This window comes from Cornus florida, unplaced genomic scaffold, assembly GCF_030987335.1.
Source record: "Cornus florida cultivar Cherokee Brave unplaced genomic scaffold, ASM3098733v1 CherokeeBrave_3.0.0_Hap2_Chr03, whole genome shotgun sequence".
NCBI classification, from domain to species: Eukaryota; Viridiplantae; Streptophyta; class Magnoliopsida; order Cornales; family Cornaceae; genus Cornus; species Cornus florida.
The window spans coordinates 30,365,587-30,388,933 of NW_026775573.1; the positions used below are offsets into that span (position 1 = coordinate 30,365,587).

At 38.6% G+C, this 23,347-nt stretch overlaps 1 protein-coding gene across 2 annotated transcripts in view; it reads right to left on the reverse strand.

The window, feature by feature from the left end:
- LOC132300130 (serine/threonine-protein kinase TOR-like) overlaps positions 1-23,347 on the reverse strand; it is an 85,833-nt gene that overhangs the window by 7,279 nt on the left and 55,207 nt on the right. For both annotated transcript variants that reach the window (XM_059797094.1, XM_059797093.1), the window contains exons 42-56: positions 9,935-10,141; positions 8,248-8,361; positions 7,939-8,142; positions 7,511-7,591; positions 6,567-6,641; positions 6,419-6,485; positions 6,170-6,330; positions 5,802-5,975; positions 5,588-5,716; positions 5,410-5,493; positions 4,659-4,720; positions 4,513-4,585; positions 4,270-4,404; positions 3,716-3,889; positions 3,378-3,640 (exon numbers count right to left, since the gene is read on the reverse strand). In XM_059797094.1, coding sequence (XP_059653077.1) covers positions 3,378-3,640; positions 3,716-3,889; positions 4,270-4,404; positions 4,513-4,585; positions 4,659-4,720; positions 5,410-5,493; positions 5,588-5,716; positions 5,802-5,975; positions 6,170-6,330; positions 6,419-6,485; positions 6,567-6,641; positions 7,511-7,591; positions 7,939-8,142; positions 8,248-8,361; positions 9,935-10,141 — 2,003 coding nt within the window. The remainder of the gene's footprint in view (positions 1-3,377; positions 3,641-3,715; positions 3,890-4,269; positions 4,405-4,512; positions 4,586-4,658; positions 4,721-5,409; positions 5,494-5,587; positions 5,717-5,801; positions 5,976-6,169; positions 6,331-6,418; positions 6,486-6,566; positions 6,642-7,510; positions 7,592-7,938; positions 8,143-8,247; positions 8,362-9,934; positions 10,142-23,347) is intronic.

Below are 23,347 nucleotides of genomic sequence, written 5' to 3' on the forward strand. Positions count from 1 at the left end.
CGACCAGTTTGTGCAGGGATGGCCAACTCCCTTCTTCATAGTCAAGTCCACGACCAGCGACAAGCACCTCGGACTGAACCGAGTCGACCTGCCTGAACTCTGAAGAGTTACCATCTTGTGCTCCTGCACGCCCCTTCCCTGCAACCATTCCCAGTCAAACTCTGCTCTTTGCCAACCAGCATGCATGTCTTCTATCCTCCAAGCGTCTTAGGAATCACTTCGTGACATTCTCCCCCACCCAAATCCTACGACGTCCTAGTCGCAGTGCGGCGCTTCACTACTGCATCCACTCCCTTCCAAAGTCTGCCTCCATGCGGTATGCTCGCCTTCCCACCATCGCTTCCTTGTGCAGCTCCTTGCACTGCACTCGCCCAATGATAGGCCTCGGACCAAGGGGACGTCCACTTGTCAAGGACGTGACTCTTCTCCGTCATGCCGCCTCCGCGACATCCCGAGCAAGCAATGGCCTCCTGCCGACTTGATGCTCGCCCTTCACCATGGTTTGCATCACCCAAGGACTAAGCACGAACTTTGGTGTGCGCGGCCCTCCGGCCCTTCAATGCACAACTTCAACGGACGCCTCTTCCAGGGGAGATGGAGGCTCTCCCCCCCCAACTGCATTGATTCCTCCTCATCGACGCAACTTCAAAGCACCGTCTTCATTCTCTGACCCCTCCCAGACCGAAAAGGGGGCACCCCACCGTGCTTTACCCCAAGTCCTGCTCTGATACCATTTGTCACGGACCTAGAGATTTGGCACAGCGGCACGGCCCGTGCGGCACCATGGCGTTGCTTCAGCTCGCGCAAGCGCCCTGGTCAGCCACAACGACCTGCCCTCCCAAGGATACATGCTGACTGGTTTCGGCCTGCCATGGCCTCGTCAGGGGAACGGCTCCAGCTCCCGACCAGTTTGTGCAGGAATGGACAACTCCTTTCTTCATAGTCAAGTCCACGACTAGCAACAAGCACCTCGGACTGAACCGAGTCGACCTGCCTGAACTCTGAAGAGGTACCATCCTGTGCTCCTGCACGCCCCTTCCCTGGAACTATTCCCAGTCAAACTCTGCTCTTTGCCAACCAGCATGCGTGTCTTCCATCCTCCAAGCGTCTTAGGAATCACTTCGTGACATATGGCTCAAGGTACTTGTGAGCTCCTTTGGCTTCAATCAATTTTGGGAGAGTTGGGTCTTGTACAGAAAGGTTCTTCAAAGCTGTTTTGTGACAATAATACAGCAATTATGCTTGCTTCTGATTTTGTTTTACATGAAAGGTCGAAACATATTGAGGTAGACATTCACTTTATTCGAGAGAAGGTTCGATCAGGTACCATTAATCCTATTTTTGTTCCTTCTTCAGAACAGACTGCAGATGTGTTCACAAAGTCTGTTGGGCCTTCTCTTCTCCAGTATTCCATCATCAAGCTGGGCTTAGTCAACATATTTGCTCCAACTTGAGGGGGAATGCTGAAAATCTTATCTATAAGTTGACTCAACGCTTATGGCAGATTTATTGGGTCTTCAATATAGGCTAATTTTTAGGATTTTTATTTTTACTCTGATTTGATTTGAATTTATTTTATTCTCTTTATTTTGATTTGATTTTATTCTCTTTTCTATATTTGTAATTTTCCGCTTGTATATAATGATAGTCAGGCTCTCAAATTGAGTACGACAATTTTACCAAGTTACTTTTATCACCTTTACATTTATATATTGGGATGATCGTACATTTTCTCCATTCATTATGCATCGTTCCTTCTTTTAGAATTTTATTGAATAAGTTCGTTAGCCAGTCAATTCCAACGTTTCCCAGAGGGTTCTCCAAGCTTCTATTAGTATATCTCAAGTCCCAACGCTTTATTATAACCCATCTTTTCTAGTGCATCCTCTATTTCTCAATTATTGATCATATTTATTATTCCAATATTATGTTCTACCGCATGTAATTTTTTCTTTAGAATGTTCCACATTTAAGAATTGTTGAAAATATTCTTTACATCTATCTAATAAATCCATCTCTACTTTTTGCTAACTCATAAATATCTTATTCACCCTCGATACCCATATCTCACTCTTGTTTTTTTGCATCTTTCTATGTGGAGCGAATTGTCACTTGCATCATCTCTAAGCTCACCACTCACAGTGTGAAGCAAACAGAAAAGAACAGAAGTCTTCTTACAATAGTAAGGAAGTCTGGAAAAACTCTAATCACCGTTGGAGCCTAGATTTCTAAAGGGTAATCTGGGAAAAGCCTGAAGAACTGTTTAAAATCTGATAATAACTCAAATTATATTGCTTATGACTTGATTACAACAGATATAGAAGACTGTCCCTTTTATAATACTACTAAAAATGACACTTCAATTCTCTAGACTGACTTTTAGACTACCCAGAGTATTAATGACAGCTTTTACCATTCCCATAATGTTTTCAGATTTCTCATACCATAAATTAAACCTTTAACTTTGACTAGACACTTTTCAAGACACTATTGACTGACGCAATCGTGACTAGAAACACTATTAATTATTTGCATCACGGTGATGCCAACATTTTCTTCAAGTACCAGTTACTTGGTAAAGATCTCGATGCTTTGATATTGGTGACCAATGATGATGATCATGAGAACATGATGCATGAGTACAACCACTTGAATAGAGCTTTGGCGAAACCAGCAACGCTGAGGCTATCGTTGTTCTTGGTGAGTCCATTGCAATAGACTTTGATTTTGTCCGAAAGAGTTTATTCCCATGGCCTGGCCTGGTCAGTACCTAACCAGGCCCTTTTGAAACCAGCAACGCTGAGGCTATCGTTGTTCTTGGTGAGTCCATTGCAATAGACTTTGATTTTGTCCGAAAGAGTTTATTCCCATGGCCTGGCCTGGTCAGTACCTAACCAGGCCCTTTTTCCATTTTTATATTATATAAATGAGGCAAAATTGGGTCGGAAGCAGTTCGTGTGCGCTTTTGATTCTAGACCAACCAAGTCGTCTATGTCGTTGTCGATGGTGGCGCAATCTCTGAACCATGTAGATTTCTTGTTCATTTTAGTATAGGGTTCATTGATCTCTCTAGGGGCCATTAATTGTGAAGTCATAACTACAAATTTTCCTGATCGGTAATTTTTAATGCCTAGCATTTACTGTTGCAATTGTCTGGCTCATCAGGAGAATTTTTTTTTTTGCAATTTACCCTACAATATAATAGTCAACTCGTAAAATTATTAAAGTGATGAAGTAACTCTACAAGAATAAATTCAAAATGGAAAATCGGAATTGGCAAGTTCCTTTGGCAACACTTGGAACAAAATATGAAGCGCTCACGTGAAATAAACTTAATAGAAGATAAGGAGGAAAAAAAATCTGATGTAAAATCATACCCGACGAAATTTTGGCACAAATTTTCATGTGATCTAGCTTGCAGAATCAGTTTTTGAACTTGTAGTTTAACAGATGAACCGTGATCAACTTCGCGAGTATCTCCAGATATCAAGGTACTGTGGTCTATTGCATGTTGGATGGAGCTGGTTGGAACTGAAGAAGTCGAAAAGTCACGTCCTGTAAGTTTATTACTCATCCGAGCCATGACTACAACAGCACGTTCATTCAACACCTCATTAGCATCACCTAGTTGATTGACAGCCTACATAAACACACGGAAACTGTTTAGCACAATTAACCAGCACAAATGCAAAAGTTTTATATGAATCCACAATACCTGAAGAAGTTCCCTCTCACGAGCACCCCGCTGAGGTTGAAAAAACTCCCTATTTTGAGCAGATTCTTCACCGTTCACTACTGGTGGGACGTGGGTGCTTGCAAAAGTTGACATTTGAGGGACTTCATTGAAGTTGAAAAGGCGCCAGTTTATGAGAGGATCATGAACAAAAGCCTGAAACCAAGTGGAACTAAAATTAGCCATATTTTACAAGGATAAATAGTTGCTTGATAATTTAAAATGGTCTTATCAAGAATGATATTCCAACACTAGTTCTCATATCAACACCACCTAAAGATTTCAGGCGCGCACAGATATTTTAAGAGGACCTTTTAATTGTTAGTCCTTCTCATCAGACACTTTGTTGTGATATGAGAAGCAGAACAATTATCTTAAAGTAACTGTTCTATTTCCTCATAGTCATAGCTCAATAAAAAAGTAGAATTGGAGAAACTTATCAAAACAACCATGCCTCGTAAATTTTTTTTGAAGTTATCAGACTGACAATAGCTCAGTGAAATAGAGATACAACATAGAAACTTTGGTGTGCATACCTCCATCATAGCCATGACACTATCTTTATTTGTACGCAAAACATCCATCACATTTTCGCATGTTGAACGGAAATTGCCTTCAATACCACTGACCTCCATAGCTTTCACAAGCATTCTAGTCAAGCGGAAGGGAACCTATACCAAGACTTTTACATTAGAGGACCTAATAAATCTATTCCATAGAAAACATACAAAATGTAGAAGTTTGTTGCAGGGTAGTTTTCAGTATTTGAAACAGCGCACCTTTTCAGGGAACTTCTCCCTGTTCATTGAAGCTTCAAAGCAGTCTCCAAAATCAATGTGCAGAATCTTTCCACTGCAAAACAACATAATTGATATGAACGCTTTCACAATCTTAACCAAAAATCAATCTTACCCCTATGAAGTACCTGGAACGATGCAGCATAAGGTTACTTGGGTGTCGATCACCTAAGCCAAGAAGGTAACCAACCTGAAACATGTGCCATTAATATTTAAACACAATAATGAAACAAGAAGAAACAAAAGGAAATTCAGAGGCATTTTAAGTGACCAGTAGCAAGGGATAGCTAACATTACAGAAAAAGATAAGTAGAATGTCCAAGTATAAATGATCAACTTACTTAAACGCATCGGGCTTTGAATATTTAGCACACATTGAAGTATTCTTATACATTACACAAATAAGTATATTAACTATACTTCTTGCCCTAAAGTAACTTCAAATTTCTTATAAACATATAACATGATGGGATCTACATGAGATATTTAGAGAGAAGATCTCATCATTCTTACTCTAAATTTATGGCCTCCCATTTTCTGACAGTATACACTACACCAAAATTTGGGGGCATAATCACCCAACCTGTTAACATAGGGCCCAAACAGGCACCAAAGATCCATGTAGCGGAATTGTCATAAAATGATTTCATTTAAGGTATACAAACGCAATGGTTAGAAAGCACATCTCAGTCGATCATTGGCCTAACAAGCTACTTGGGGACCCTCTAACCACAGAAAGATAAGTACACAGATGATACTGCTACATCAGAAGTGCAGAAGTCTCACAAATATGCATAACAGCTAAATGAAAGTTGATTTGCTGGACCCCACCAAGTTTTAAGGAAGAGGCCCAGATATATATGAGAGGAAAATACATACCATGCTCATAACTGCCAAACTTCTAGTGTAATTTGTCCTCCTGTAGAGCCAGACCTCAGAAGTGCGACTTTTTAACCAAAGGACCTACAAAGAGCCAATTTAAGCAACTAGAGAAACAAATTCTCAGGAGAGAGAGAGAGAGAGAGAGAGAGACTGCACTCGAGTTCTAGAAGAATACCCTTGCCAAGTCATTTCCTTCAGTATTTTGCAGAGCAAACTCAAATACCTCCACTTTAGCTATAAGTGGCAAATGGTCATAATCTGGAGCAAAACTAAGCATATATTTATTTTCCTGATTGAGAGTGATCTACAAACCAGAAGCATGCGTAAGAATAAAGTGAAAACTCTAGAGGTAGAGAGAGAAAGAAGCGTAAAAGGAACTCAAAAGCAACCTTTCTGGCATCTCTGTACTCCCGAATGAGTTGGTGTAGGGTGTCACAATTTGGGACCCAGCCTATTAATCCACTGTTTGGAGATAATGGAATGACAGAATATCGTTCAATAGAAAGGTCCTTTTCGGCAGTATTTCTAGAATTCTCCAGCAGAGTATTCACCAAACCGAAGAGCTGACCAAATATGTAAAATCTGGTTTAAATCGTGCTTGAAAAAGTGTTGAAAACAATATTAAAGAAATCTTAAGAGCAATATTATCCAAGTCACCACAAGCAAAATATGTCTCAGAATGCTAGCAACCAGAACAACAGCATCAGGCACTAGCATGCAATATAAGACGAACAGCCAAGTACAAGAGAGTGAAAACCTGCATGACACGTTCATCTTGGCGTAAATCCTCATGTCCTTTCAGCAAAAAGGCGTAATCTTCTCCATTGCTCCCATGAATTGTTAATTTCCGAGGTCTCTGTTTAGATGCTATGACAACAAGCTGGTGAGCGAATGATGCAATTGTCACCACTGGTAAGCCTGTCATAAGAAAGTGGGTGCACATATTAAAAAAAGAAACTGAGATTTAACTTAGAATAGATTCTTTTCAAGCTATGAGCCAGTTTACCAGCTCGGTAAGTCCCAGGAACAGCGAGTTCCAAATCGTGGCACTTTAACAATTCTGGGGAAACAGACTGGCAAAGCAAATATTGTTACAGGTTAGCATCACAGCAGACAAAGGTGTAAATCCAATATAAAAACAAAATGCTTCTTGCCTCTAGGTCCAGAGTCGTGAGACTTTGAAGCTGCTTATCTATCCGCCTGAATACATGATAATAGAGATCCCAAGCCTGGTCAAAAAATAATAATAATAATATATTAATTCCAGTTCATGACATCAACAGGTCAAAACTGAACAGTCCAGGTACATGGACTGGGGTCCTCTGGCCATGCATGCAAGTTCAAACACAAAACATTGACAGGAAACTCTGTTGTGGCATATCTCAGGTACTACAAGTGAAATTAGCACCTGGTATTTGTTTTGATTCAAATATGTACTTAAATGAGTAAAATAACAACTTAAAGCACTGTGTAAGAGAAGGGGGGAGGGGAAGAATCTGATGAGCAAAGGATGGAGAACATCTATTTAAATAACTATTTTTTTTTTTTTCTCTATAAAGGTGCACCAAACAACAATTGGAATACCTAACAAGAATTTACTAGAATATTGTTTTGAAAAGAGCTAAAAATTAGACAAAATAAGACAAAATTTAAAGATGAAGCGAAGGCTCCAAAATCAAAGGAATTCACCTAGAAGCCGGTCAACTCCAACCACATTATCTGTCCAAGTGAGTGAAGTTTTTTATTGCACCAGCAAAACCACCACAATAAATGTTAAGGAAAATAAGTGACAAAGGAGTACACACACATAGAAATAGTTTTATTGGAGGGAAAACGGTAACAAAATAGAAACACAGAACAGGTTGCGTACAGGTAAATTCAGCCTTTACAATAATTTCTGCAAGGCTTAAGGAAGGGATCCTAATAAGGCTAACAGAGTTCAAATAACTGAACAACAATAATAATGATGATCATGACCAGTAATAAAAGAAGAAACAGTGAGAAAAATATTCCAATTTCTTTGTGAAAGGAAATCGGAATAATTCAATTAAGATGAAGAACTGAACATTTACTCTTCAAGTAGAAAGATTTCTTGTACCTGAGTAAGTTCAGCATCTTTTCCTGTTCTCTTATATTTCATGCAACATTCATGGGCCTCCAATAATTCTTTGCGGTACGCCTGAAGTTAACACAAAGGTGAATTACTAACATTATATCAAAATTGATAAAATTTTCAAATGAAGAACTTGAAGATAGAAAGATTTCAGGATTTATTGAAAGACAGAAATTCATGATTGGGTGTTTAAGGGTATATGACCGACTATGGGGCTAAAAAAGGCAGTCACAACAGAAATAACTTATAAGACTGAATGTTCAGCCCCAATGAATCTAAAAGTGAGATTTTATAAGTTCAGACTAATGTAATCCAAAAATAAAAGACGAAGACTGCAGGGCTGTAAATTCTGTTTTCTCACATTTAATCATATAGGAAAATATCTAGGCTTTTTTAGGAAAATTAAAAAGTACCTCAATAAAGTGTTTCTCCTTTATGGTAGTGTTGACTCTCATGGCTCCTTCCTCAAGCATTTCATGCAAAGGCTCCAACACCTTTAGCATCCCTTCAATGTTATGTTCACCAAAATATAAACGACTGGCTTCTTCCAATGCCTCATGCCACAATTCATGCCAAAGTATCGCGACCCTGATTAACTCCTTCGATACAAGTTGTGCCTTCTCAAGCAAAAGAAAATAATTAGATCAGCAAGAATACTGCAAAACAAACCATTATTACTATCATCGTCTTCATCATCACAATCATTGTTATTATTATTTCACCTCATCCACTAGCATGCCACTATGCTGCCGAACTTTGTCAACCACTTCTTGAGCTGCAGCTCTACGTAAATTGCTTATTGATTTACATGCCACGAGTAGAGGGTACATAAGAGCCTGTGTGGAAATTAGATTATATCAATATATGTAAATGTTGAGACAATATATTTGGAGCAACCACATTAAAACAACATGCAACAGTAGAGCGTGCATCAACCAATATGGGTTATATTGTGTACAAAGGCTAAAAATTATGAACACAAAAATCTTCCACAGCTTGATTTAATAAATTCAGTTAAATGGTGCTTAAACATGAGTTACAAATCATTCGGTAATTGTTCAATAAAGATCAAGTTGTACTATCCTTCTTGTTGTATATGTTGATGATTATATTATTGGGAGTGAAGTGACACGTACCAATGATCTTTTTATCAATATTGTTATTATTTTTTATATCCTGGTAAGAATCTCTTATACCCACATGCCCCGGTGGGGACTTGAACCCTAGAAGGTAAGGAAGTAGCGCAGTGCTACAGCACTTGGTGACAGGAACCAATGATCTTGCCGTTAACTTGAGTTAGCATTTTTATAAGAAAGACCTCGGTAAGTTGGGCACTTTGGGACATAGAGGTTAACATGATTTGCGGAGGGGATCTCCCTTTCCCAGAGACTCATCTGCTGTTTCTGATATTCTATGAGACAGGCCTTTTGGTGGCAAAACTAGTTGACAATCCTATGTCCTTTATTTGCAGTAGGAGTTGTCAGTTTAAGCAGAGACCAAGGCAACACTCATGAAGCAGTATGTCGTATTTCAAAACTCCTCAAAGGAGAATGAAGAAAAAGGTCCAATATTGTGGTTAATAATTCCGTGACATTGTATGCAATTTTGATGCAGACTGGGTTGGCTATTGAATGGATAGGGAATCAATTTATTGGGTACTGCATATTTAATTGGTGAAAATTATTTGAAAGAGTAAAAAGAAGTGTAGCGGCAATATGAGGTGCCAACACATTTGCTAAATGCGTACATTGAGTCTTTGATGATTGAGTTGGGTGAACTGCATACTAAAGCATTAGGGGACATCCATTTTTTTTATCTTTCTTGTGAAGATATTTAACAAGCTGTGAATGATGGAAATCTATGCTCCAGAATGAAGGATAGTGTTGAGAGTACTACTTATATTAAGGGTTATTTATTTAATTTTAGTTCCTTCATCAAATAATAATGTAATCGAGCAGTCAGACCCAGTTATGGTCGTCCAATCTCATCGTTTTCCCAACCTCTCTATCATTCTCACGCTTCTGCAAATATCACAGAACAATAGGAATGTACTAAAAACAAGGAACATTACTTCCTTTAGTGATTGATATTGACGTACTTAGATACTCTAAAGCTCTAATGGAATAAAATCTTCTAAAACCAAAACATCATGGATTAGTTGATTAATTTGCTCAAGATAATGGTTAGCCCAGTGCACGAGGCTCCAGCCATTACGGGGCCTAAGGAGGCTTAGATGTACACAGCCTTACCTCCGCGTGCGGAGAGGTTGTTTCCCATTTTGAACGTGTGACCTCCAGGTCACAATGAAACAACCATATCATTGCGCCAAGGTCCGCCCTCACTAAATTGCTTAAGAAAGCACAGCAAAATAATGATTCTGGAAATTAAAAAGAACCAAGTAAAGCAAACCTGTGGATGATTCTGCCCAATTCGGACTAAAAGTGACTGTATCAACTCTCTAACAGCATGATTATTTGAATGTATCCTGGCAATTATCTGAGGCAAAACAACCAACCATGTGTCGATATTAACATGTGCAAATCCTTTCTGTAGTGCCATTTGAACCTCTGCAGTAGCTCCAAGGTTGAACCACAAAGTGAGAAGACGAAGTATATCCTGCAAGCCAAAAGCATAACCCAGAAAAGAATTAATGAAGTCCTGCAAGCCAAAAGCATCACCCAGGAAAGAATTAAGAATAAAGATCAATACGAAATTGGGGTTACAACCACTAGACCCAAAAAAGAGCATATAATATTACAGTTACACGTGTGTAGTCTAAGCACGAACCTTAACCTCCAACTTAATCCTAGTCTTTGTGAATACAACTCATATTCCACTATTCCATAATTAGGGGCATGATTATTCCTTTCAAATTTTACATATTAAGTATTTACCCAGACACACAATAGGACTAGATACACTCCGTGCAGTACACTCACCTACCACCTTCCTTGCACTCACTCACCTACCACTTTCCTAACCTATATAAAGCACCTTATGTACTCGATTATGATTCAATTTGCAAACAATATACAGTTTTATTGTTTTAAAAGTGTTATCAGAGTTTCAAGGTTAAAGTTAGAGACCTAAAATAAGCTTTTCATACAATATACAGTCTTCTTTTTTTTTTCTTTTTCTTCTTCTTCTCAATTTTTTTCTTTCTAAGAGTCTTCAGCATTTAGTGCCTTCCTTACCAAGTTTTTCTAGTTCTAATTGTGAGACATGTGAACTTAGCAAGTATCACAAGGTTTCTTTTAAACTTAGGACTGACGGACCTAGTTTCTGACCTTTTGAACTTGTTCACTTTGATTTGTTTGTCTTATTCAACTATTTCATCTGCACTCCATACCTCTAATTCTCCGTAACAGTGGCTCTACCGACTTGGGCTCCTTCGTCTAAGAGTCTTCGGCATTTAGTTCCTTCCTTACCTAGTTTTTCTAGTTTTAATTGTGAGACGTGAACTTAGCAAGCATCACAAGGTTTCTTTTAAACTTAGGACTGATGGACCTAGTTCCTGACCTTTTGAACTTGTTCACTTTGATTTGTGGGGTCCAACCCGAACTACTGGATTGGCTGGTGCCTGTCATTTTGTTTCCTTTCTTTATTGATGACTATTCCTGTTTGAGTTGGTTATATGTTCTTAAAGATTGATCTCAATTTTATATGTGCATCTTTTTATGCTGAGATCTGCTAAGTTACATATTCTTTCTTTCAGCAATTTCTTGAGTTCAGAGGGGTTACCCGTCAAACTACTTGTGTTGATACTCCCCAACAAAATGGGATTGCTGAAGAAAGAATGGACCCACTCTTGCTATTGCCCAGGCTTTAAAGATTCAAATGAATGCACCTAAACATTTTTTGGAAGAAGCAATTCTTACTACAGCATATCTATTGAATAAAATTTCATCTCGTGTCCTTAAAGAAAATTCACCTTTTCAGTTTATGTTTTTAGATAAAGACCCCTTTTCTCTTCCTCCAAAAGCGTTTGGGTGCGTTGTTTTGTATATAATTTAAATCCAATGGGATAAAAATGATCCTCCAACTCACAAATGCAAATTTTTGGGCTATCCTCGCACTCAGAAAGGATATATGTGCTACAGCCATTCAGTGAGAACATTTTGTGTGTGTTGATGTAACATTTTTTGTGCCTGTTCCGTATTATTCTAAGGGTAGTCAAATAAAGGAACCTATTTTTCAAGACACTGTCTTACCATCTCCGGTTATTAATATTCCTCCCGCACCTAGAGTTTAAACTCAGCGACGTCGCAAGAATACCTCTCCTACTCTTGCCACTGCCCAGGATGAACCTTTTGTGCCACCTGCCCCAACAGTTGAACGAGTAGAGCCTTCCTTGCCTCCTCCACAATCTTCCTTGATGCCTACAGATCCGGTTGTTCATCCTTATGAGTAATCTTGATCTTCCTCTTTGCATTTTCTAAAGGTAGAAGGGTTTGTACTAATCATCCCATATCTCATATTGTTTCTTCTAATCATCTATCACCTTCTTTTCGAGCTCTCTCTTTATCTTTGTTATCTGTTGCTGTTCCTAAGTTACTCTTTCCCACCCTGGCTGATGGAAGGCTACGGAAGAGGAAGTGTATGCCTTACAATTCAATCATACTTCAGATATACTTCCAAAGTATGCAGGTGCTCATGTAGTTGGCTGTCGTTGGGTTTTTACAGTGAAATCCCAATGGCAGTGTTGATCGTTTAAAGGCTCGCCTTGTTGTTGAGGGTTTCACTCAGACCAATGGTATTGACAACAGTGATATGGCTAAGCTGAACTCTATTCGCATAATTATCTTTTTTACTGCCAATCTTAACCGGCCTCTACATCAGCTAATGTCAAAAATGCTCTTCTACATGCCAATCTTAGCGAGACAGTTTACATGGCTCAACCTCCTGGGTTTTAGTCCAAAGGGTGATTGTGTTTGTCAACATAAGAAGTCTATTTATGGACTCAAACAGTCAGCTCGTGCATGGTTTGATAAATTTAGCAAGTTAGTGGTTGCTCATGGTGACTAGAAGTCAAGCCGATCATTCGGTTTTTTTTAAAAAGACAAAGTGTGGCATTGTGATTTTGGTGGTTTACATGGCTGATATCATCATTACTGGGAGTGACAAGAAGGGGATTCAGACGTTGATTCATCATTTTGGTTCCAATTTCCTCACTAAATACTTAGGCAAGATCCGTTATTTTCTTGGTATAAGGTTGCGAGATCAAAGAAAGGCATCTGTTTATCTCAGAGAAAATATACTCTTGATATCTTAAAGGATACTGGTTAACTTGGCTCTAAACCTGCAGCAACACCCATGGAGACTAATCTGAAGTTATTGCCTGATGTTAGTGACTTGGTTGACGATTTATAGATGTGCATATGACTTGTAGGCAAGCTGATTTCCCTAACCACTACTTGTCCAAATATTGCCTACGCAGTCGGTGTTGTGAGTCAATTTATGGCCAACCCAAGCATCTCTCACATAGACGCAATTTTACGGATTCTGAAGTATGTCAAAGGAGCTACATGTCGTGATCTTCTCTATCAGCCATCTGGGCATCTGCGTATTGAGGGTTACACCTGATGCTGATTTGGCAGGTTCTTCAGGCACTGATTGGGCAGGTTCTCCTTCAGATAGACGACTGTTACTCTACATTTATAGGAGGCAATCTAGTAACTTGAAAAAGTAAGAAGCATCGCTTGTGGCGCAGTTCAGTGCTGAAGCGAGTACCATGTAATAGCTCATACTTCTTCTTCTTGTGAGTTAACTTGGTTAAGAACTTTGTTACAAGAATTTGGGTTTTCAGTTCAAGACCCACCTCTTTGCTATTGTGATAGTCAGGCAGCTATTCACATTGCTAGTAATCTGGTTTTCCATGAGTAAACCAAACATATTGAGGTTGATTGTCATTTCAATCGTTCTAAGGTGACCGCCAAAGAAATTGTGACTTTGTTCATATCATCTTGTAACCAGTTCGCAGATATCTTCACTAAGGTTCTTCCAAAGTATGCCATCGATTCTATGTGCAACAAGCTAGGAGTTGTTGACATTTATTGTCCAGCTTAAGGGGTAGTGCCGTGAGTACAACTCGTAGTCTACTACTCCTTAATTAGAGGTATGATTATCGCTTTCATATTTTACACATGATAGATTTACCTAGACATACAATAGAACTAGATACCTTCCTTGCACTGCACTCACCTACCACCTTCCTCGCACTACACTCCCCTAAAATCTTCTTACCGTATATAAAGCGCCTTATGTACTCAATTATGATTCAATTTGAATACAATATAAAGTTCTATTACTTTTCACTAGTCAATTTTGATTTTTAAAGGGGTTAGGAGCAGTGTTGTTAAAGGCGCGCCCAGGCTCGCGCCTAAGCTCAAGGCTTAGGTTTAGCACCTGTTGTCATCCCAGGCACACTGATGTTTACTAGGCACGCGCCTCGGTTGCGCCACGTCCTGTTTGTGATGCGCGCCTTACTGATATTTGTTTAAAAAAATACAATTGTTCTATTTCTTAAGCCAAAAAGGGTACTTTTGGCGACTTAATAAACAAAAAAGAAAGCCCAACCATACGATAGAAGGAACTTTTGTACAAAAGAATAAAAAATAAGAAAGCCCATGAGTCAAAGTGTTAACTGAACAGCAATAGAATGAGATTGTAAAACAAAGACGAAGCCCTAGTTGCAGAGATGAACAACGAAGCCACGTCAGTTCTTTCTTTTCTTTTTTTTTCTCGCATCTCCTCTAGATCTCCCCTCTTCTTATCTTTATTTACATCTCTCTTCGTCTAGTTCTCTTCTCTCTCTGTCTTTTTTTTTTTTTTTTTTTTTTTTTTTGGGCACTGTTTTTTCTTCTCTTTTTTTTCTTGTTAACAATTTTTTTTTTTTAACATGTTTATTTCTTTTTGTGCTTCGATTTGCAATTCAAAAAACACATTTTGCTCTGCCTTTCAAGAAAACAAATTTGTGCTATGTTTTATGGTTGTTGGATGCTTCTACAATTGATAGATTTACTTTTTTATATTTAATATTAATTTTTAGAATATTGATGTCTTATGAGATATGAATGTTATTATGGTAGTTTAAATTTTCAATTGTGCGCCTCACTTCACTTTGGCGCGCGCCTCGCGCCTAGACTCCAAAGGACCTCTAGCGCCTCGGTGTGCCTTGGGCCTTTAATAACACTAGTTGGGAGTACGAGGTAAAAGTTCAATTAAAAACTTAAGGCCGAACTTAAACCTTCACTTATCAATCCCAATTAAATCTAAATGGATGCAATATTTTTTAGAGGTTGTACCACAAAATCAAACTTAACCATAGTCAGGTTCTAATTAAATGGGTTGGGAGAATGGGATCGAGGGTAATTAACAAATGAAGGGCTGAAATTAAAGCTATTATTATCATCACCCAACTAGATTAACTAATAGTTTACTACTTACTAATGGTGTCACACCTTAAGTCTTGGGTTTTTATTAACTATATTATGACTTGATGGTGATTGTCTCACTAAAGTAACAGTGAGATAGCCTACAAAGCACCGACACGGCAGTGAAGGCCCTCGTACCGGTGTTGGACACGTGTCCGACACTCCTTTGAGCATATCCTATATTTTTTTATTTTTTTAATACATTGGATACGGCATGACACGACATGAGGACACACCAGAGAGGAACAAGATGAAAAGGGTCGAAACGGAGGAAACACTGGAGAGGAAGAAGATGAAGAGGGATACTGACGTGCGATGAAGATCTGTGTAACAGTTGATGTGGGTGTCATGCATATGTCGAAATCATATATATATGATTATATATATCAATTAAAAGAGAAAAGAATGAAAAGAAATAGTAGGGATGAGAGAGGACTGGCGAAAGAAGGGAGTAGAGGGACATGAACTAGTAAGATGAAGAGATAGAGGAAGGACTAAAGTGGCGTGATGCAGAGGCATGGAGATAGCATCTTATCAGTGGACATACCAAGGCCAAAGAAGACACGCTTCTTTAGGATCTGTTTGGGAAAAAACAATGTGTTTTGTTGAATATATTTGTATGCTAATGTAATTTAGGCTGCGAATCTTTAAAAATATATATAATCTATGTACTTGAACTAATTTAAATGTGTTTAGTTTATTATAAATACATAAGAAATTGAGTAAAACTTAAGTTTTTTAAAGACAATAAAAAATTATTATTATTATTTTATTGCCGTATCCTTGCCGTGTCCATGTCCTATTTTTTAAAAATTTGTCGTATCGCCGTATCCGTGTCATATCGTACACGTATCTCGTGTCCGTGCTTCACAAGTTAGAGCAATTGACATAAGGAATTAGGAAGAGAACAATATATCTCCTATGGGTTAACCAAACAGATCTTATTTTCTCACTCCCATATGATATCTAAAGAAAAAAAGGATAAAGTAATCCCTTATTTCATTCATTCTGAAAACCATAGGGTACAAAGAATTTATAGGAGAAAAATACAACTAACCTATAATTAAATCTCCTTAATTCTAGCAGCTTATTACAGGAAAGAAAATCAAATCTAATAACTAACAGATTTGAAATATATAAATATGTATTTCAAGTAACCAAATCTCCTACTTTCTATATTCACAAATTCAACTTAACTAAAATAAAAATCTCTTCCCTAGAAAATAAGGATCTAAATCCGGAATTCAACACTCCCCCTCAAGCTGATGAATAGATGTCAATCATTCCCAGCTTGGTGATTAAAGCATCAAAATTAGTTCTTGGAAGCGCTTTAGTAAGGATGTCGGCAATTTGACGGCATGTAGGAGTGTACACCATCTAGATTATTCCTTCCTCGATCTTCTCTTTGATGAAGTGGCGATCAATCTCCACACGCTTGGTTCTGTCGTGGTGAAATGGATTCTTAGCAATCCTTATTGCTGCCTGATTGTCACAAAACATCTTCATTGTCTTCTCAGTTGGAATTTATAATTCTTCAAGTAATCTTTCAGCCACATTCCTTCACATATACCGTGAGCCATAGCCCTGAATTCGGCCTCAGCACTGCTTCTTGCAACTACAGACTGCTTTTTACTTCGCCATGTAACAAGATTTCCCCAAACATAAGTGCAACAACCAGAAGTACACCTTTGGTCAGTTAAAGAACCTGCCCAATCAGCATCTAAGAAAATCTCAACTGCCTTATTTGTTCCTTTTCGAAAGTATAAGCCTTTGCCTGGTGTCATTTTTAGGTACCTGAGGATCCGATATACAGCATCAAGATGTTCGTCAGTAGGATTATTCATGAATTGACTTACCACACAAACCGAGAAGCCAATGTCAGGTCTTGTATGAGAAAGATATATGAGTTTCCCAACAAGTCTTTGATACCTTCCTTTGTCACTGGAGAGCTTCTTTCTTTCATTCCCACTTTACAAGTTGAATCTATGGGAGTATCAGCAGGCTTGCATCCTAGCATTCTTGTTTCCTTTAGTAAGTTATGCTGACAATTTCTGGTTCGAGCTACTTCCATGCCAAGGAAGTATTTGAGTGCTCCCAGGTCCTTTATTTCGAACTCCTTAGCAAGAATTGTCTTTAACCTGCTTATCTCCTCGTCATAATCTCCAGTTAGGATGATGACATCCACATACACAATAAGAATCGTAGTTTTCCCTTGAGGTGAATGTTTGGGATACAAAGTATGATCTGATTGCTCTTGAGACTATCCATGCCTCTTGATTGCCTTCGTGAATCTATCAAACTACGCACGAGGAGACTGCTCGAGACCATACAACGACTTCCGCAGTTTACAGACTTTGTTGGCATTGTTCTTCGTTTCAAACCCCGGAGGAATTTCTATGTAGACTTCATCTTCCAAGTCACCATTGAGGAAGGCGTTTTTGACATCGAACTGGTGAAGGGGTCAATCTAAATTGGCTGTCAATGACAATAGAACTCGGACTGTATTAAGTTTAGCTACAGGAGCAAACGTCTCCTGATAGTCAATCCCATATGTCTGAGTGAACCCTTTAGCAACCAGCCTAGCTTTATACCGATCTACACTTCCATCAGCCTTATATTTGATATTAAAGATCCATTTGCATCCCACAGGCTGTTTCCCTTTTGGTAAATCTGAGAGCGCCCAAGTACCACTCTTTTCCGGTGCATGAATTTCATCTCCAATAATAGCTGCTCTCCATTCTGGTTTTTTAATAGCTTCTTAGATACTCATTGGAATTTCTATGTTGGAAAGATTAGTAACAAATGCATGGTAACTTGGGGAGAATCCTTCATAAGACACAAAATTAGAAATTGGGTGTTGAGTGCATGATCTAACACCTTTTCTCAGGGCAATAGGAGTACAAAGGGAAGTAACAGAACAAGTATCATTAACTGTATTACCTAAAAGTGACTCAGGATTGTCTGAACTCGGGTTGGAATCCTGGTTCTGCTCGGGAAGTGTATGATGCTCTATCTCCTTTTGAATTTTCTGTCTCGTTGAATAAACATGTAAGTCTTTATTATTTGCACACTGTGTGCCAGTTTGAGAGTTAGTGTTTTGTGTGGGTTCAAATTGGGTATTCTGGGAATCTGTGATTTGAGTGGACTCTGGCTGGGTATTGTGTGAAGAAGGAATGGGTGAAATGGGCAATGTAACTAGTGAATTAGGTTTGACAATATAATATCCTCATGAAACCAAAACTGATATTCTTGTGTGTTTGAGTTCTCCCCCTGAATATGAGTTTTGGGGTAGAAAGGTTGATTTTCGAAAAAGGTTACATCCATAGAATGATAAAATTTCCTAGTGGCAGGAGAATAGCATTTCTAAGCTTTCTGATTGGAAGAATAACCTAGAAATACACATTTTATGGCCCTAGGATCAAGCTTGCTTCTGTCATGTTGGTGAACGTGAACAAATGTTGAACAACCAAATACTTTTAATGGCAAGGAAGAAATGATTCTTGTTTGAGGATGGATTCGGGTGAGGGTTTGGCAAGGGGTTTGAAATTTTAGAACTCTAGATGGCATCCTATTGATGAGATAGGCAACTGTAAGAACTGCTTCTCCCCAGAGATGTTTTGGAACATGAGTTGTAAACGTGAGAGACCTTGCAACTTCTAGAAGGTGTCTATTTTTTCTTTCGGCGACTCCAGTTTGTTGTGGGGTGTCCACACAAGAACTTTGGTGAATAATGCCATTACTTATTAAGTAATCCCCGAGAATAGAATGACAATATTCTCTACCATTGTTTGCTCGAAAGGCTTGGATTTTGGCTTGAAATTGTATTTGGATCATGGTGTTAAAGTTTTGAAGATTAAACCAACTTCTGATTTTTCTTTCATAAGAAATATCCCAGTAGTTCGAGTGTGGTTATAAACAAAGGATACAAACCATCTAGCCCATTGACCCTAGAAGGCCCCAAATATCACTGTGAATGGTTGAAAATGGATGAGATGCTTTATAAGGTTGACTTGGATAAACATTTCGAACATGTTTAGATAATTGACAAATCTCACACTGATAAAACTTTGAATTTTTATTAATCAATAATAAAGGAAATAGTTTTTCAAGATAAGAGAAACTAGGATGTCCTAATCGATAATGCCATAACTGAATTGCACTATCATCACAAGAGCTAACACCTGAAAGAAAGGATACCCAATTTGCACTTTGAGTTTGTTCTTCAAAAGAGTCATCAATTCTAAGAAGGTAGAGTCCTGCACACTCCTTAGCATTGCCAATCGTCCTCCCCGAATCCAACTCCAGAAATTCACAGTGTGTAGGGAAAAATTTAGTAATACAGTTAAGATCCCTGGTAATTTTACAAATGGACAGTAGGTTACAAGTCAAATTTGGGACCAACAGAACAGATTTTAACATCAGATTCTTTAAAATAACAATAGAACCTGTACCAGCCACCGTGGATACGGACCCATCAGCAATACGGACCTTATAGTTCTCAGAACAAGGGTTGTCAGTGAGAAATAAAGAGGCATCTCCAGTCATATGGTCTGAACCACCTGAGTCCATTATCCAAGAACATGGTTTCTCATTTTTGACATTTAAAGCACTCAAAAAATTACCTTTCTGTGCTATAGAACCAGTTCCAATGACAGAATTTGATCGAGATTGGCTGAATGTCTTTTGAAGAAGGTCCATTTGCTCTTTGCTGAAAAGAGTTGTTGAGTATTCTTTCTTTTTTCTCAATACATAGTGGAGACATGGATTTATCCGTGTATAGCTGGCACCCTAATCTTAGGATGTAAACGCTAGCTGATTGTTTTTCCTATTTAATGTTGATTTGATTCTTTCCGTGTGTAGACTTTCCTAGTTTAATTCCTATTTATTTGTTGCTTGTTTTATTCCCATCAGTTTACGAAATTGAGTAGCTGGTCTGTAGCCTCCAAATTTTCCTATTTATGTATTGTTTCTGTACAATTTCTAAATATGCAATAAGAGAATTTCTTCTTCTCTTTCTCTCGGAGTATTCACCTATCATCATTAGTTGTTTCTGCAGGCGATTGCTCGTCGGTAATGGCTGTAAAACCACGGCCTTCACGTTCATGAGGCGGCTACCATTTGTTCTTCGGTTTCCAATCAGCGGGCTTGCCATGTATCTTCCAGCAGGTATATCTGGTGTGTCCTGTTTTATGACAGCAGTCACACCGTGGTCTGTTCTTGTTATTCCGGTTGTCATTACCAGTAGAGTTCACTCCACGAGAAACAAGAGCTGAACTTTCAGTTGGGGCAGCGATGTTTTGATTTACCATCATCACTTTCTTACAGCTCTCCTCTTCGAACCTCAGAGAAGGCTTCACGGATGGATGGCAGAGGCTTCAGTCTGAGAATTCTTCCTCTCACTTCATTTTTTATAAAGACCAAACAAAAACTTGAAAATTCTATCTTTCTCAACAATCTTCTTGTATTTGATGTTATTTCCAGGGCAGTCCCATTCTAGTGCTTCAAACATATCCAGTTGTTGCCAATAACGAGTGAGAGTGTTAAAGTATTGAGTGACCGACCCCTTGTCGAAGATCATGAAGAAGACACTTTATCTCAAAGAGTTCTGCCGTATTTTCATTGTCAAAGTAGGTCTCTCTTGCTGCATCCCATATTTCTTTCGCTGTCCCATAGAATAAGAAATCCTCACCAATCTCATTTTTCATGGAATTGATTAACCATGACATCACCATATTGTTTACAGATTTCCACACCTTGAACATTGCATCTTCCTTCAGTGGAGCCTTTGCAGTGCCCGTGAGATAATCGTCTATCCCTTTTCCGCAGACAAACATCATAACGGACTGAGACCATTGAAGATAATTCTGTCCGTTCAGTTTATGGCCCTTCAATGGGAACAATAGAGCTTTCTAATACACCACCTTCGTTGCCGGGAAGGACCGTCTCTGGTTGAGAGTTACCATCTGAGATGGTACTGTTTTTCTCGCTGGCCATACCATATTTGACCAAAAAAAAAATTTCTATCGATTCAGAGGGTGCTCTGATACCATGAAGAAAAAAAAGGGTAAAGTAATCCCTTATTTCATTCATTCTGAAAACCATAGGGTACAAAGAATTTATAGGAGAAAAATACAACTAACCTATAATTAAATCTCCTTAATTCTAGCAGCTAATTACTAGAAAGAAGATCAAATCTAATAATTAACAGATTTTTAAAAAAATAAAAAATCAAGTAACCAAATCTCCTACTTTCTATATTCACAAATTCAACTTAACTAAAATAAAAATCTCTTCCCAAGAAAATAGGGATCTAAATCCGGAATTCAACAATATCGTACTCTCTCTCTCTCTCTCTCTCTCTCTCTCTCTCTCCAAATATCTACAAATCTCCGTAGCTCAGCTACCCAACCTCCATCCAAAACCCTAACCTTCATCCTTCTCTTCCGCTACCTGAGCACCAACTCCGCTGCTCCCCACCTCTTCCATTCCCCGCAATGTCAAATCACGTGTATTGCAACTCACAACCCTAGGAGAGACATGTTCCTCATATCGTACTGAGAAAAATAAATATGCACAAGTTTATATAACACAAATCACGTGTTATTATGTCAGAGAAAGTTCTGATCTTGTTCACAGTTCTCCTCTGCAAAATCCAGAGGTATATATGTTCTTAGACTGTGTCTCTTCAAGCCATACAGTCTACGATTCAATATCTTGTTGGGGACAACAAAGGAGATTGTGATTTTGCAGGGGAGAGAGAAAAGGGATTGTGATTTTGCTGGGAATTAGAGAAGACGTGATTTTTGAAATGAGTTGAAACATAAGACCCAGTTTACCAGTTAAAAACGGGTTTGAGCCATTTCATAAATAATTTTTTAGATTTTGGACAGGAATCGAACTTTCACTTGTCCACGTCACCTATAAGGACCAAGTTGGTCATAGGGCAGGACCCAAAGTATTGTCCGAAAAGAAAATAGTAGTGTGGACTTCTTTACCTAATAGGTGTACAAGCGGCCAATGGTGAGCAAGACAAGTAGAAGTAATTATGCATGGTAATACAAAATAAAAAAACATCAAAAATATTTAAGAAATGTTCTTTCTAAATTCATGAGTTATCTTCTTCTAAATCCTTAGGTAAGCTGTGCAGTGCTAAACCTGAACAGTTACTGTGCCTCTTCCTCTACCTCCCCAACAACCATAATCTGCTTCTTCTAAAGATATGGCTTAACTCATCTCCAAAATAGAACGCCCTCTTCTTTCAACTTCATTAGACCGAAACAAATCCCTCAATTTTCATCTAAAAATCAAGCAAAATGATCAGATATTGGTCCTGACAAGCAAGCTCACTTTATTGTCCTTCAGAAATTGTACAGATTGTAAGGACTTATCTCATGACCTAGTTTTTTTTTTTTTTACCCTGGCAATAAGAGAACAGCCATACAGCATCGAGACAACACATCCATAAAGGACAGTACAGATACAACAAAGGCAAGCCATAAAAGGCATACAAATCATGAAGCAAAAATAAGAAAAATGAAGACCAGGCTCCAGATTTGCTGAGAAAAACAACGGAAACTATCAAGTGAGACGAGCAGCAATGGGAGTGACACACAGGTCAGACCATCATCAAGCCAACAGCTCCAAAGCTACATCCACAAGGTGCCTCCGACAGGTGGAAAAACCACCCAAATCCCGGACAAGTCGGGGATCACAAAAACCGACAGATCTGAGATTTAGCCGGAGAAAAAACAACAGATTCGCCCAGTCTAGCCGGAAACAAGCCAAACAGGAGCAGATCTAACAAAACAAAAGCAAAAACGGAGTGAAAACCACCCACAGAGCGTACCTAGTATTACACGCCGCTTTTATTTAGCCTGTGGGAGGCAAGAACATCACCTCCCCACTCCCATGGAAGGGAGCAAGGAGAAAACGAGATGAGGAAGACGAAGTGTGAGGCGGCTGGAAGGGTGGGTCGGTGGAGGTTTCTAGAGAGAGAGAGTGGTGTCTTTGCAAAAAAAAAGATTATCTCATGATCTCGTTACAAGACATAAATGAGAGCAAAAAAGTCAATAAACGGAGAAGAACTAGTTCCAATGCCATACAACAAGAAGCAAAGCATTTTCCCAACTAGCTGCAGCATGCCACAACTACATATTATGCCATTCATTTTACATATGACCAACTTTTCAAATCACACTCTAAATTACAAAACCGCCTGTTAAAGAAACATACAAACACTCTAGCAAACAAGTGCTTGACATAAAAGAAAAAGGTGTTCATGTAGCTTATATGGCTTTCTAGTAGGTATGTTGGAAATAAAGAAAAATGGACTAAACCAATAAATAATAAGACAAGTTAGTAGCAAGTTTCGTGTACATATAAACTGAAT